The sequence below is a fragment of the Mustelus asterias genome, chromosome 10 (genome assembly GCF_964213995.1).
Source record: "Mustelus asterias chromosome 10, sMusAst1.hap1.1, whole genome shotgun sequence".
In the NCBI taxonomy this organism is placed as follows: Eukaryota; Metazoa; Chordata; class Chondrichthyes; order Carcharhiniformes; family Triakidae; genus Mustelus; species Mustelus asterias.
The window spans coordinates 104,040,849-104,053,164 of NC_135810.1; the positions used below are offsets into that span (position 1 = coordinate 104,040,849).

Genomic DNA, 12,316 nt, shown 5'->3' on the forward strand with positions numbered 1-12,316 from the left:
GGCATCTGTATCTCAGACAGAGAAAAGAACACCGGATTTGTTTGAAGTTGGAATGGATTGAAACGGTTGACCATTCCCTTTGATAAGAACATAAGGACTAGGAGCAGGAGTGGGCCATCTGGCCCCTTGAGCCTGCTCCGCCATTCAATAAGATCATGGCTGATCTTTTCGTGGACTCAGCTCCACTTACCCGCCCGTTCATCATAATCCTTAACTCCTTTACTGTTCAAACATTTATCTATCCTTGCCGTAAAAACATATAATGAGGTAGCCTCAACTGTTTCACTGGGCAAGGAATTCCACAGATTCGCAACCCTTTATGTGAAGAAGTTCCTCCTCAGCTCAGTCCTAAATCTGCTTCCCCTTATTTTGAGGCCATGCCATGATAATGTCTCAGTTACTTTTGCAATTTGGATCTCAATTTAAGATGATATTTTAGAAAATTGGTTTTCAATCCTCAAAGTGCTTAGTTAAGTTACACTCAGAAGACATGCTTCAAATCATCAGTGTCTGCATTTCAGAGGAAGTCTTGTTAGTGAGATGCACGATATTGTGATCACCTGAGGTTTTTCCTCACATTGTGTAGCACACCCAGCCAGCCACAATGTCCCTGCAGTACCTCCATAGAGATGGCAATAATTCCTGTATTTGTGAACAGCTAACGCTGTGGGATACAGTGATGTTAAAGAGAAGGGCTTTAGATGAAATGGGGGTTGGAAATAAAAGGGCAGAGAATTCTGATTTTTCTTTTGAAAGTTAGCAAATATAGTCATGAATGCAATTTTCCAGAGACCTAGTACTCCAAATAAAAATAACTATTTTGATTTGATTTATTATTGTCTCATGTATTGGTATCCAGTGAAAAGTATTGTTTACTGCACACTATACAGACAAAACATACCGCTGGTAGAGTACAAAGGGGAGAAGGAAAGGAGAGGGTGCAGAATGAGGTGTTACAGTCATAGCTAGGGTGTAGAGAAAGATCAACTGAATGCAATTCATTCAAAGGTCTGATGGCAGCAGGGAAGAAGCTCTTCTTGAGTCGGTCGGTACGTGTTTTCAGTCCTTTGTATCACGCAAACCAGCCTCCCATCCATTAACTCTGTCGACACTTCCCGCTGCCTCAGCAAAGTAGCCAGCATTATTAAGAACCCCACGCACCCCAGACATTTTCTCTTCCACCTTCTTCCTTCGGGAAAAAGATACAAAAGCCTGAGGTCACGTACCAACTGACTCAAGAATAGCTTCTTCTCTGCTGCTGTCAGACTTTTGAATGGACTTATCTTGCATTAAGTTGATATTTCTCTACACCCTAGCTATGACTGTAACACTACATTCTGCACTCTCTCGTTTCCTTCTCTATGAACGGTATGTTTTGTCTGTATAGCGCACAAGAAACAATACTTTTCACTATATGTTAATACATGTGACAATAATAAATCAAATTAAAATCAAATCTTTTCTCCGACAGAAGAAGGTGGAAGAGAGAGTGTCCAGGGTGCATGGGGTCCTTGAATACACTGGTTGCTTTTCCAAGGCAGTGGGAAGTGTAGACGGAGTCAATGGATGGGAGACTGGTTTGCGTGATGGACTGGGCTTCGTTCACAACCTTTTGTAGTTTCTTGCGGTCTTGGTCTTGATCGAGACATTCCGTCTCCTCAAAATTGTAAAGGACAGGGCATCAGTGCATAAGGATTCCAACGCTGGTCAATTCTTACAATTCACTTTCAAATTCTGTAGTTTGCAACGTTTTCTCAATACTCACAATCCACGTGTGAAATATATAAACGTCTCAATCTCCTGTGTGACTGGCAAGCACTAAATTAGCAAATTATGGGATGCATTAGTAAATGTTACCATTGCTACTCCCATCAGTGCACGACTATTGGGTGATGCTGAAAATATTTGGGGCGGAAATTCTCCCCCAAAAAATTCTAAGCATTGAATTTGCGGGAAAACGGGAGTAATTCCCGCTGGTTATTTTTCAGCGGGAGTTCACACTAGAATCTCCCACACTCTGTGCACTGCAGAGACCATCAGCACGAATATCGTTATAAATCAGGAGATGGGGCCTCTTCCCGCCCAGGAGGCTGAAACCAGGAGGTTTCTGCGCATGTGCAGTGGCCCCAAACTGTCAGCCTCTCGTTTGCTGGCCAGCTCAATCGCTGGCCAGCCCGGGACCCCCGCAACCCCTCATGGCCCAACCATGCCCCCCCCCCCCCACCCCCCGACCATTCCTGGGTCAGCCTTGACCCCACGGCCCCCTCCCCCCAGGCTGGACCGCCCCAATCTCCAGCGCTTCCTCCCCTCTATTTGATTCAAATCACCTTGAATATGACAGTATTTCTGACTCTCTTTTCCTTCTCCGATAGATATGTCGACAACAAGGTTTTTGTATCGCTGGCGAACGGTGAATTGATGGTCTACCAAAGAGATGCAGGTTTGTTCAGGGGTTTATATTGGATTAATCAGATAACTACGAAGTGAACACACTGTTGCTGGGTTCACTACCATTGGACCTGTGATAGGAATGCAGTCGATCGTGGAGAAGAGTTATTAGCGTGTGAAATAACCTGTGTTTACTTTTGTTGTGTCTAAGTTCACAGAAACATTTCAATCAAATTTCCTCACCTCTCTGAAATGCATTGACCCGCTCAAAGGTCTGGTTCCACAGATGACCATAAGACATAAGAGCAGAATTAGGCCACTCGGCCCATCGAGTCTCCTCCACCATTCAATCATGGCTGATTTTTTTTCTCATCCCCATTCTCCTGTCTTTTCCCCAAAACCCCGATCCCCTTATTAATCAAGAACTTATCTATCTCTGTCTTAAATACACTAAATGACCTGGCCTCCACAGCTTTCTGAGGCAAAGAGTTCCACAGACTCACCACTCTCTGACTGAAGAAATTCCTCCTCATCTCTATTTTAAAGGATCGCCCCTTTAGCCTGAGGTTGTGCCCTCTGGTTCTAGTTTTTCCTACTCGTGGAAACATCCTCTCCACGTCCACTCTATCCAGGCCTCGCAGTATCCTGTAAGTTTCAATAAGATGCCCCTTCTAAACTCCAGTGAGTACAGACCCAGAGTCCTTAACAGACCCTGAATGGGGGGATCAGATTCAAGGGATTGAATGACCTACATTTGTTCCTATGCTGCCCTTTCCTTCACATAGAAAAATAGATCAGCATATGGAATGGGCTTCCAGATGTCCAAGGAGTAATTCTTCATGTGTGTCCCTGGATTTGGGTAGTTGGAAGGCCCGTTTTACTGTAGAATACATTAAGGCCCGGTCCAATCTGTTATGTTATTTTTTTCAATGTAAAGGTGCCAATCATGTGTCAAGGATTGGTGATGCAGTAATGCTTTTTTAAATTTGAAGATAGGATTATGATCGGGATTCTCCGATATCGTTCGCCCTGCCACCGCTGCTAGTAGTCAGCCAAGGATTTGGCGCTCAGCTAAATCTCCATTCACAGCAGCAGGAATGGAGAATATCAGCCGCAGGCGAGATCGGAGAATTCCGGGCACAGTGGTTAGCACTGCTGCCTCGCAGCGCCAGGGACCCGGGTTCAATCCCAGCCTCGGGTCACTGAATGTGTAGAGTTTGCACGTTCTCCCCGTGCCTGCGAGGGTTTCCTCCGGGTGCTGCAGTTTCCTCCCACAGTCCGAAAGATGTGCTGGTTAGGTGGATCAGCCATGCTAAATTGCCCCTTAGTGCCAGGGGGACTAGCAGGGTAGATACATGGGGTTGCGGGGATAGGGGCTGGGTGGGATTGTGGTGGGTGCAGGTTTGATGGGCCAAATGGCCTCTTTCTGTACTGTAGGGATACTATGAAAGTAAAATCAGCAGAAGTGTTGTACTGGTTGCTAATTCGCCATCAACTGTTTTACACCATCTCACAAAGTTCAAATTTACGCTCTCTTAGTGAAGCTCAGCCTTTCACCAGATACTGAGTTCATGAGAAAAGGAATCTTATCTGTAAATGCTCAGACCCTAAATCAATGATGGAACAATTTCTGATTGAACCTTTACCAAACTTGGTCGGCAGGTTTCTTTGATCTTTGCACATGTGTCTACATTTGTCGAACTGGACCCGGTAACTTAGTTCAGAAATGACTTTATGGGGTTTTTCATCAACTTGATGAGTAGTTTCCTGCTGTCCACATCTTGGCTCAATTTGAAAGCGGATAGACTGGGAATAGGACATGTTGACAAATATTAAACTGTCACCTGGAGCTGAAACAGCCTCAGTGTACACTTAATGTTCTCCTTCACTCGATAGGAGCTTCACATCTATTTTTTCTTTACGAAAGATAATGAAGAGAGGAAAACGGGTCAGCACCCAGAAAGATTAAATATTTCCACCTCCTGTCAGGAAAAAAATCCTTTAACTTTTAATCCCTCTCTGGCACAGCAGTTGGTTTAATTATTTGTCGCACTTTTTTCCCTCCCATCCCCGCAGGAAGTTTTTGGGACCCGCAGAACTCGCACACGTTGTGCTTGGGATCATCGGGAAATCCCGTCACCAAGATGGTGCAGGTGGCGGGAAAGCTTTGGTGCGGATGCCAAAACCGGATTCTCATCATCAACACTGCCACTCTTTACCAGGAGGTGAGTGCTGAGCAACACTTGATGTAACCCCTAAGCACGAGTGCCAGCTCCGATCCAGTGTGATCTGTAGGTAAAGCTTGGCACCTCAGCCAGCAAGGCTCACCACTCTTTGGGTGAAGAAATGTCTCCTCATCTCCATCCTAAATGGTCTACCCTGTATCCCCAGACTGTGACCCCTGGTTCTGGACACCCCCACCATCAGGAACATCTTCCCTGCATCTACCCTGTCTAGTCCTGTTCAAATTTTAAAAATCTCTATGAGACCCCCCTCATTCATCTGAACTCCAGCGAAAACAATCCTAACCTAGTCAATCTCTCAAGAGAAGGAGCAGTCAGTGGAGCAGTGCAGTGTTGGTCTCCTTTTCTGAGGAAGGATGTTCTTGCTGTTGAGGGAGTGCAGCGAAATTTTTCCGGGGATGGTGGGACTGATTGAATGAGGAAAGATTGACTAGGTTAGGATTGTTTTTGCTGGAGTTCAGACGAATGAGGGGAGGTCTCATAGAGACTTATAAAATTCTAACAGGTCTAGACAGGTTAGATGCAGGGAGCATGTTCCCAATGGTGAGGATGTCCATAACCAGGGGTCACAGTCTGAGGATTCAGGGTAGACCATTTAGGACGGAGATGAGGAGACATTTCTTCACCCAAAGAGTGGTGAGGCTGTGGAATTCATTACCACAGGAAGTATCCAAAACATTGAATGTATTCAAGAGGTGGCCAGATGGGGCGTATGGAGGTCAAAGGTTATGGGGAGAAAGCAGGATTATGCTATTGAATTGGATGATCAGCCATGATCGTGATGAATGGCGGAGCAGGCTCGAAGGACCGAATGGCCTCCTCCTGCTCCTACCTTCTATGTTTCTATATTGCTTTGGGTTTGCGGGCTTGGAACTGTTGGAAGTTTCACAAGGCTGATGGATCACAGCCTCCAAAGTAAAAAAGTGACACCACTGTGATAAGATAAGTAGAAAAAAATATGAATATTTAGAATATAGTAAATATCAGATCAAGGGCTAGCAACACGCATATGCTTTAAAACTCATAATGCCTCAGGACGTACTTTGGAAGATTTTCTTGGCTCTCTGCTCAAGTGCAGTGGACAACGAGGAAGAAGCAAACATCAAGAAATTGAGCACGTGCCTAGTGCGAAACTGCTCAGTTTGCCTCCATTTAAACAATTTGATTTGATTTATTATTATTACATGTACTGGGATACAGTGAAACGTATTGTTTCTTGCATGCTCTACAGATAAAGCATACCGTTCATAGAGTACATCGGGGAAAAGGAAAGAGAGAGTGCAGAATGTAGTGTTGCAGTCATAGCTAGGGTGTAGAGAAAGATCAGCTGAATGTATGGTAGTATATAGTAATATTTTTAAAGCCGGTCTGTCAGGTCCTAAGCTCTGGCTGCTCAGCTGTGCTTTTAGACGTCTGTGGAGAATGAACCCTTCAATCTATGTCTGTGCCGATACTGCAGTTTTGATGTTTTCTGTGTTAAATGGCAGCACATGATCCAGATTGGCCAAGACAGCAATCGGTGTGTGACGAGTATGGTCAGCTCCAGTTTGGGCGTTTGGATTGCACTACAGAGCAGCGCTCAGGTGAAACTCTACCACGCCGGCACCTATGAAAATCTGGCAGAGGTCGATGTGGCTCCCGCGGTACACAAGATGCTTGCGGGTAAGAAACGCGTTCCACAACGGTACATCACTTCACGCGTCTGCAGCCCCTGAGAAGCTGAAGCAGGCATTGACAGTTTGAAGCTCTGAATTAGTGATAAGGCCTCAGGTTGGATTCAATTCAAACAAACCCACTAACTCCTGGCAAACATAGTGATGCATTTTGGAAGCATTCATTTCTGACTGTACATTGATCTTACGGCGAAATATCTTTTTCTGAAAATTGCTCTGTTTAAAAACGGGACATTCCACAACTTGTGGAGTCACTGGGAGAATGGCCACACGGATGAGGTATTAGTAACTATGAGACTGGACCTCGTCTCAGTCAATGAGGAGAGTGGATTATTGGGATTGAGGAAGAATTAAGTCTCTGTAATGACGATATCTTTCAGCAGATGAAATGATCTGTTAAGCACTCATTGGCAAAAAGGGCCTTTGAGTTTGTGTGTCTTGATTCTGTGTCTAATAGGATGCAGATGAAGGTCTATCCGCCCATGTCCGATTCTCCATACGCCAGCAGGAAACCATGCTGGTATAAAACAAGTCTGGAACAATGTGGCATGCTAATGCCAGGACTCACCTGAACAAAAGAGTGGGGGTGCCTCGGGAGTTCAGGATGGGGGTTGCCAGCAGCCCTGGATCCCGGAATACCACAGGGGATGCATCTGCAGGTGGAAGCACCAGATCCGGTGTCTTGGAAGGGGAGAGTCCATCCTCTGGCCTCAGAATGTTCTCAGGTGGTCTATCCTCCGTCTCAAGGTGCTCCCAGAAATCCATGCACATTTTCAGGCGGTCCACCCTCTTTGTTCAGTCATGGGTCAGTGATGTTGGGCACCTTTACAATATGGCGCCCGGATAGGATGGCAGACTACGGGCCATCCAGGCCTGCCCCATCACTAAATAGGGCGCAAAACACCCGGTCGCATAATTAATGAGGTCGGGGTCGGAAGATTTGGTGAGTTCACCCGCCAGCCTCCGCGGATGGAAATAAGCCACATCCCCTTCACCCCGCCACAGGACTTAGCCCCAGGATTGGAGAATTCCGCCCTCGATCTGGCCTTGACATGACTCCAGACCCTCAACCTTGTGGTTGACTCTTAATTGCCACACAGTTGTCAGGAAGGTGGTTCACCATCACCTTCTCAAGGGCATTTAAAGATGGGCAATAGATGCTGGTTTTACACATCCCTTGAATGGATAAAAAAAAATTATAGTGAGGAAAAATACAAGATGCAGGCTCGGGTGAGATCTGTAGATAATCTATGTTTAGCATTACAAGTATTGGAAGGTACCACAGTCTTGTCTGGTTTCAGTGAAGCGTAAATAAAATTCCGTCTGTATACCAGCTGGGTATTGTACAGCACAATGTATAATAAGGATTTCTTTTCCCCGACAGGTTCCGATGCCATTATTCGTCAGCACAAAGCTGCCTGCTTACGGATTACTGCCCTACTTGCCTGTAAAGACCTTCTCTGGATTGGAACGAGTGCTGGTGTTGTGTTAACTCTCTCCATTCCCCATGTCACTTCCAGCACCACCTCCCTCAGGACACCTTTAATACCCATGGGTTCAGCGCACGGGCACACGGGACACGTTCGGTTCCTCACAGCTATTGAACTGCCGGAAATCTTCGATCTCACATTCCCACCGGCGAGGGAACCAGGCAAGTTCTCGGAGTCTCTGGCCTTCTACCTTTCAACTTATTTTTAAAAGCACCAATCCCAGGCCTCAGGGCAATGAGAAAGCTATATCACTTTTGATTGCATTAGATCTGAATGGGTTGATGCCTATGACTTTTCCATTTTTAAAGTGGTTCTGCGTGCTATGTATAAATATTTTTTTAAGTTTAAAGTTTATTTATTAGTGTCACAAGTAGGCTTACATTAACACTGCAATGAAGTTACTGTGAAAATCCCCTAGTCGCCACACTCCGCCACCTGTACGGGTACACTGAGGGAGAATTTAGCATGGCCAATGCACCTAACCAGCACGTCTTTCGGACTGTGGGAGGAAACCGGAGAACCCGGAGGAAACCCACGCAGACACGGGGAGAACGTGCAGACTCCACACAGACGGTGACCCAAGCCGGGAACCAAACCCGGGTCCCTGGCGCTGTGAGGCAGCAGTGCTAACCACTGTGCCTGGATAACACAGGGCGGCACAGTAGCACAGTGGTTAGCACTGCTGCTTCACAGCTCCAGGGACCTGGGTTCGATTCCCGGCTTGGGTCACTGACTGTGTGGAGTTTGCACATTCTCCTCATGTCTGCGTGGGTTTCCTCCGGGTGCTCCGGTTTCCTCCCACAGTCCAAAGATGTGCAGGTTAGGTTGATTGGCCATGCTAAAAAATTGCCCTTAGTGTCCTGGGATGCATAGGTTAGAGGGATTAGTGGGTAAATATGTAGGGATATAGGGGTAGGGCCTGGGTGGGATTGTGGTCGGTGCAGACTCGATGGGCTGAATGGCCTCTTTCTGTGCTGTAGGGATTCTAAGGTTCTTCTAAGATTCTAAGTAATGTTCTTCCATCATCAGATATACCAAACTGAGAAATGATGGCAGATTTGGAACATGAGCTACTATAGTCCTGTATTAGTTTATACTCAGCCTAGTTCTGTTTCAGGGTTTGATGTGTGGTATTGGAAACTGAGATACTTGTATTGTTCCTCTGCTTTCAGCCAAACACTAAACTGTATGTATGCTGAACAATGTTCCCCATTGTGGCGAGGTTGTGGCATTTTACACAGAATTTACGATGCAGGAAAATGCCCAACAGATCTGTGTGGGTGTTCACACTCCATGTAACCCCTGTTATGCCACTGTTCCAAAAATTCCAGATAGCTTCAAAGAAATTGGTCCAAATACATTGGTGCAGATAAATTGATGTAAATTGATCAGAATGCACGGTTTACGTATAAGGTATTGGACTCTCCCATTCCAAAGATAATAAAACTCACTCTCAGCTTTAACCAATATTCAGTGCTAATGACCTTTTATACAATCACACGTTTGGAAATAGTTTGCTAAACTACTAATAGTTTTTCATCTTCACATCGTAATCTTGCATATATGCAGATTAACTTTTGGCCAAGCAATTGGATCTCACTTTGCCTGTTTGATTGGTGTAAAATGGGCATCTGAGGATCCAATATGGGGGCCAGTGTGTGTCCAGTAAATCTAAGCCAAAGATGAGTAAGCCTTTGCTTTGGTTAGGGTTCCAACAAAGGCATCCAGTGAGCCCCTTTGACGGTGGTTAGCGCTGCTGCCTCACAGTGCCAGGGACCCGGGTTCAATTCCGGTCTCAGGTCACTGTCTGTGTGGAGTTTGCACGTTCTCCCCGTGCCTGCGTGGGTTTCTTCCGGGTGCTCCGGTTTCCTCCCACAGTCCAAAGATGTGTGGGTTAGGTGGATTGGCCGTGCTAAATTGACCCTAGTGTCAGGGGGACTGGCTAGGGTAAATATGTGGGGTTACAGGAATAGGGCCTGGGTGGGATTATATTGGGTGCAGACTCAAGGGGCCGAATGGCCTCCTTCTGCACTATAGGGATTCTATAATAGAAAGGCACAACGCTGGTATCAGCTACCTTCGCAAATTTCAATTGCAACTCCCCACAGCTTCTCGAGGGATGTTCGAGATGGGAAATAAATATTGCATTCAATTCTGGTCGCCACATTATAGGAAGGATGTGGAGACTTTGGAGAGGGTGCAGAAGAGGTTTACCAGGATGCTGCCTGGATTAGAGGGGATGAGCTATAAGGAGAGGCTGGACAAAGTAGGGTTGTTTTCTCTGGAGTGGTGGAGGCTGAGGGGAGGTCTGATAGAAGTCTATAAAATTATGAGAGGCATAGATAGGGTTGACAGTCAGAATCTTTTTCCCAGAGTTGAAATATCTAATACTAGGGGTCAAAGGTGAGAGGGGGAAAATTCAAAGGAAATGTGAGGGGCAAGTTTTTTTACGCAGAGAGTGGAAGGTGCCTGGAAAGCGCTGCCAGCGTTGGAGCTTCAGGCAGATACGGTAAATTTTAAGGGACTTCTAGATAAGCACATGAATATGCAAGGAATAAAAAGATACGGACCAAGGGCAGGCAGAAGGGATTAGTTTAATTTGATGTCACATTGCACACATCATGGGCTGAAGGGCCTATTCCTGTGCAGTATTGTTCTATGTTCTATGCACTGGCCTAGCCAGCAATGCCCACATCCCGTAAATGAAACATTTTTGTTAAAAAATGCAACATTAGTGCTGGTTTCAGTTTTGCTTGGCATTTAGTGGATAAACCCGCAGTCCTTAAAGGACTCCTGGAGGCTGCTGCTCTCGCGGGAGAGATATAACCTTTTATTACTTACCAGATTGTGGAGCCCGGGTGAACTGGGGACTGTTCATCCCCTTCCAGTTGCCCCCTCTACTGAGGAACTTGGCCATAACTCGCCGTTGATAAAAAATGAGGTCGGGGGGTTCGATTTGCCATGGTGTTGTTGCTGAGGCCGAGGGGGGTGGATTTGCCATGGTGTTGTTGCTGAGGTTGGCGGGGAGGGTCGATTTGCCATGGTGTTGTTGCTAAGGTTGGCGGGAGGGTCGATTTGCCATGGTGTTGTTGCTAAGGTTGGCGGGAGGGTCGATTTGCCATGGTGTTGTTGCTGAGGTCGGCGGGGGGTCGATTTGCCATGGTGTTGTTGCTAAGGTTGGCGGGAGGGTCGATTTGCCATGGTGTTGTTGCTAAGGTTGGCGGGAGGGTCGATTTGCCATGGTGTTGTTGCTAAGGTTGGCGGGAGGGTCGATTTGCCATGGTGTTGTTGCTGAGGTCGGCGGGGGGTCGATTTGCCATGGTGTTGTTGCTGCCTTCATTAGGCATGCGCCGAACCAGGATCACAACCCGAGTCAGACGCAATCCAGTTTTTCGGTCTTTAGGTTTAATAAACTGAGAGAAAGTTTGTCCAGTGGAAGTTCCTCCTGCCTGCCAGAACTTGGGATCAGGATCCCTGACTAACCTCATTCATCGTGCACTGTAGGCATATGGGTGGGGAGAGGATTGCAAATAACTAAAATATGATGTAAAAATAAACTTCCTTTACATGATTGGCAGAAAAATACTGCTTGCGAGCTATTTGTGGATCAGGCAGCAGCTGCTTATTTTATGGAATTCGAAACCTGGATAGCCAGTCCCTGAAATATTTCAAACAGAAGGTGGGAACTTCAAAGTTTATTTATTAGTTACAAGTAGGCTTACATTCACACAGAATGAAGTTACTGTAAAAATCCCCTAATCGCCACACTCCGGTCCCTGTTTGCGTGCACTGAGGGGGAGTTTAGCTTGGCCAATCAACCTAACCCGCACATCTTTGGACTGTGGGAGGAAACCAGAGCACCCGGAGGAAACCTACGCGGACACAGGGAGAATGTGCAAACTCCACGCAAACAGTGACCCAAGCCGGGAACCAAACCTGGGTCCCTGGCGCTGTAAGGCAGCAGCGCTAACCACTGTGCCACCGTTTAGTTGGCTTGTCACTCGATGCTGAGTGAGGCCTCACTGGGCCAGCTGTTCTATACCCAATTGTTCTATTCTGTAAAAGGTTCAATGCTCAGAATGACAATACTCTGGAGTCCATTCTCCTGAGGTGAGAGGGCTCGACTGTGTCTACAAGTGTTGCTTTCTATACAACAATTAACTATTTTTTTTGAATTGGAGGAGCTAAGTGGCCAACTCCTCCTCTATTCCTACAATTGCATTCACTCTTTCTGATTTTAAGGCCCTTAATTCCTTTAACAAATCCCTTTTCTTTTTAAGGGCAGAAGGGGACAGGAGGAGGAACTATATCTTTCTTGCCCTTAATCTTCGTTACAGAGTCAGATGTATTGGCTATTATGACGTGATTCGTCAATGTCTTGAAAAGCATTATCAGACTTTTGCATTTATTATATGTAAATAGAAAGGGATATGAATGCTTGTGTTGAGGCTGAATATGGTATTAAACGTATATAATTTTAAAAATTGTGTCACACAGAATGCATGAATTAGTACATGAACAA

At 46.0% G+C, this 12,316-nt stretch overlaps 1 protein-coding gene across 1 annotated transcript in view; it reads left to right on the forward strand.

Moving 5' to 3' along the window:
• arhgef17 (Rho guanine nucleotide exchange factor (GEF) 17) overlaps positions 1-12,316 on the forward strand; it is a 464,629-nt gene that overhangs the window by 442,428 nt on the left and 9,885 nt on the right. The window contains exons 17-20 of the mRNA XM_078221461.1: positions 2,373-2,440; positions 4,465-4,613; positions 6,119-6,293; positions 7,689-7,955. Of these exons, the coding sequence (XP_078077587.1) occupies positions 2,373-2,440; positions 4,465-4,613; positions 6,119-6,293; positions 7,689-7,955 (659 nt within the window). The remainder of the gene's footprint in view (positions 1-2,372; positions 2,441-4,464; positions 4,614-6,118; positions 6,294-7,688; positions 7,956-12,316) is intronic.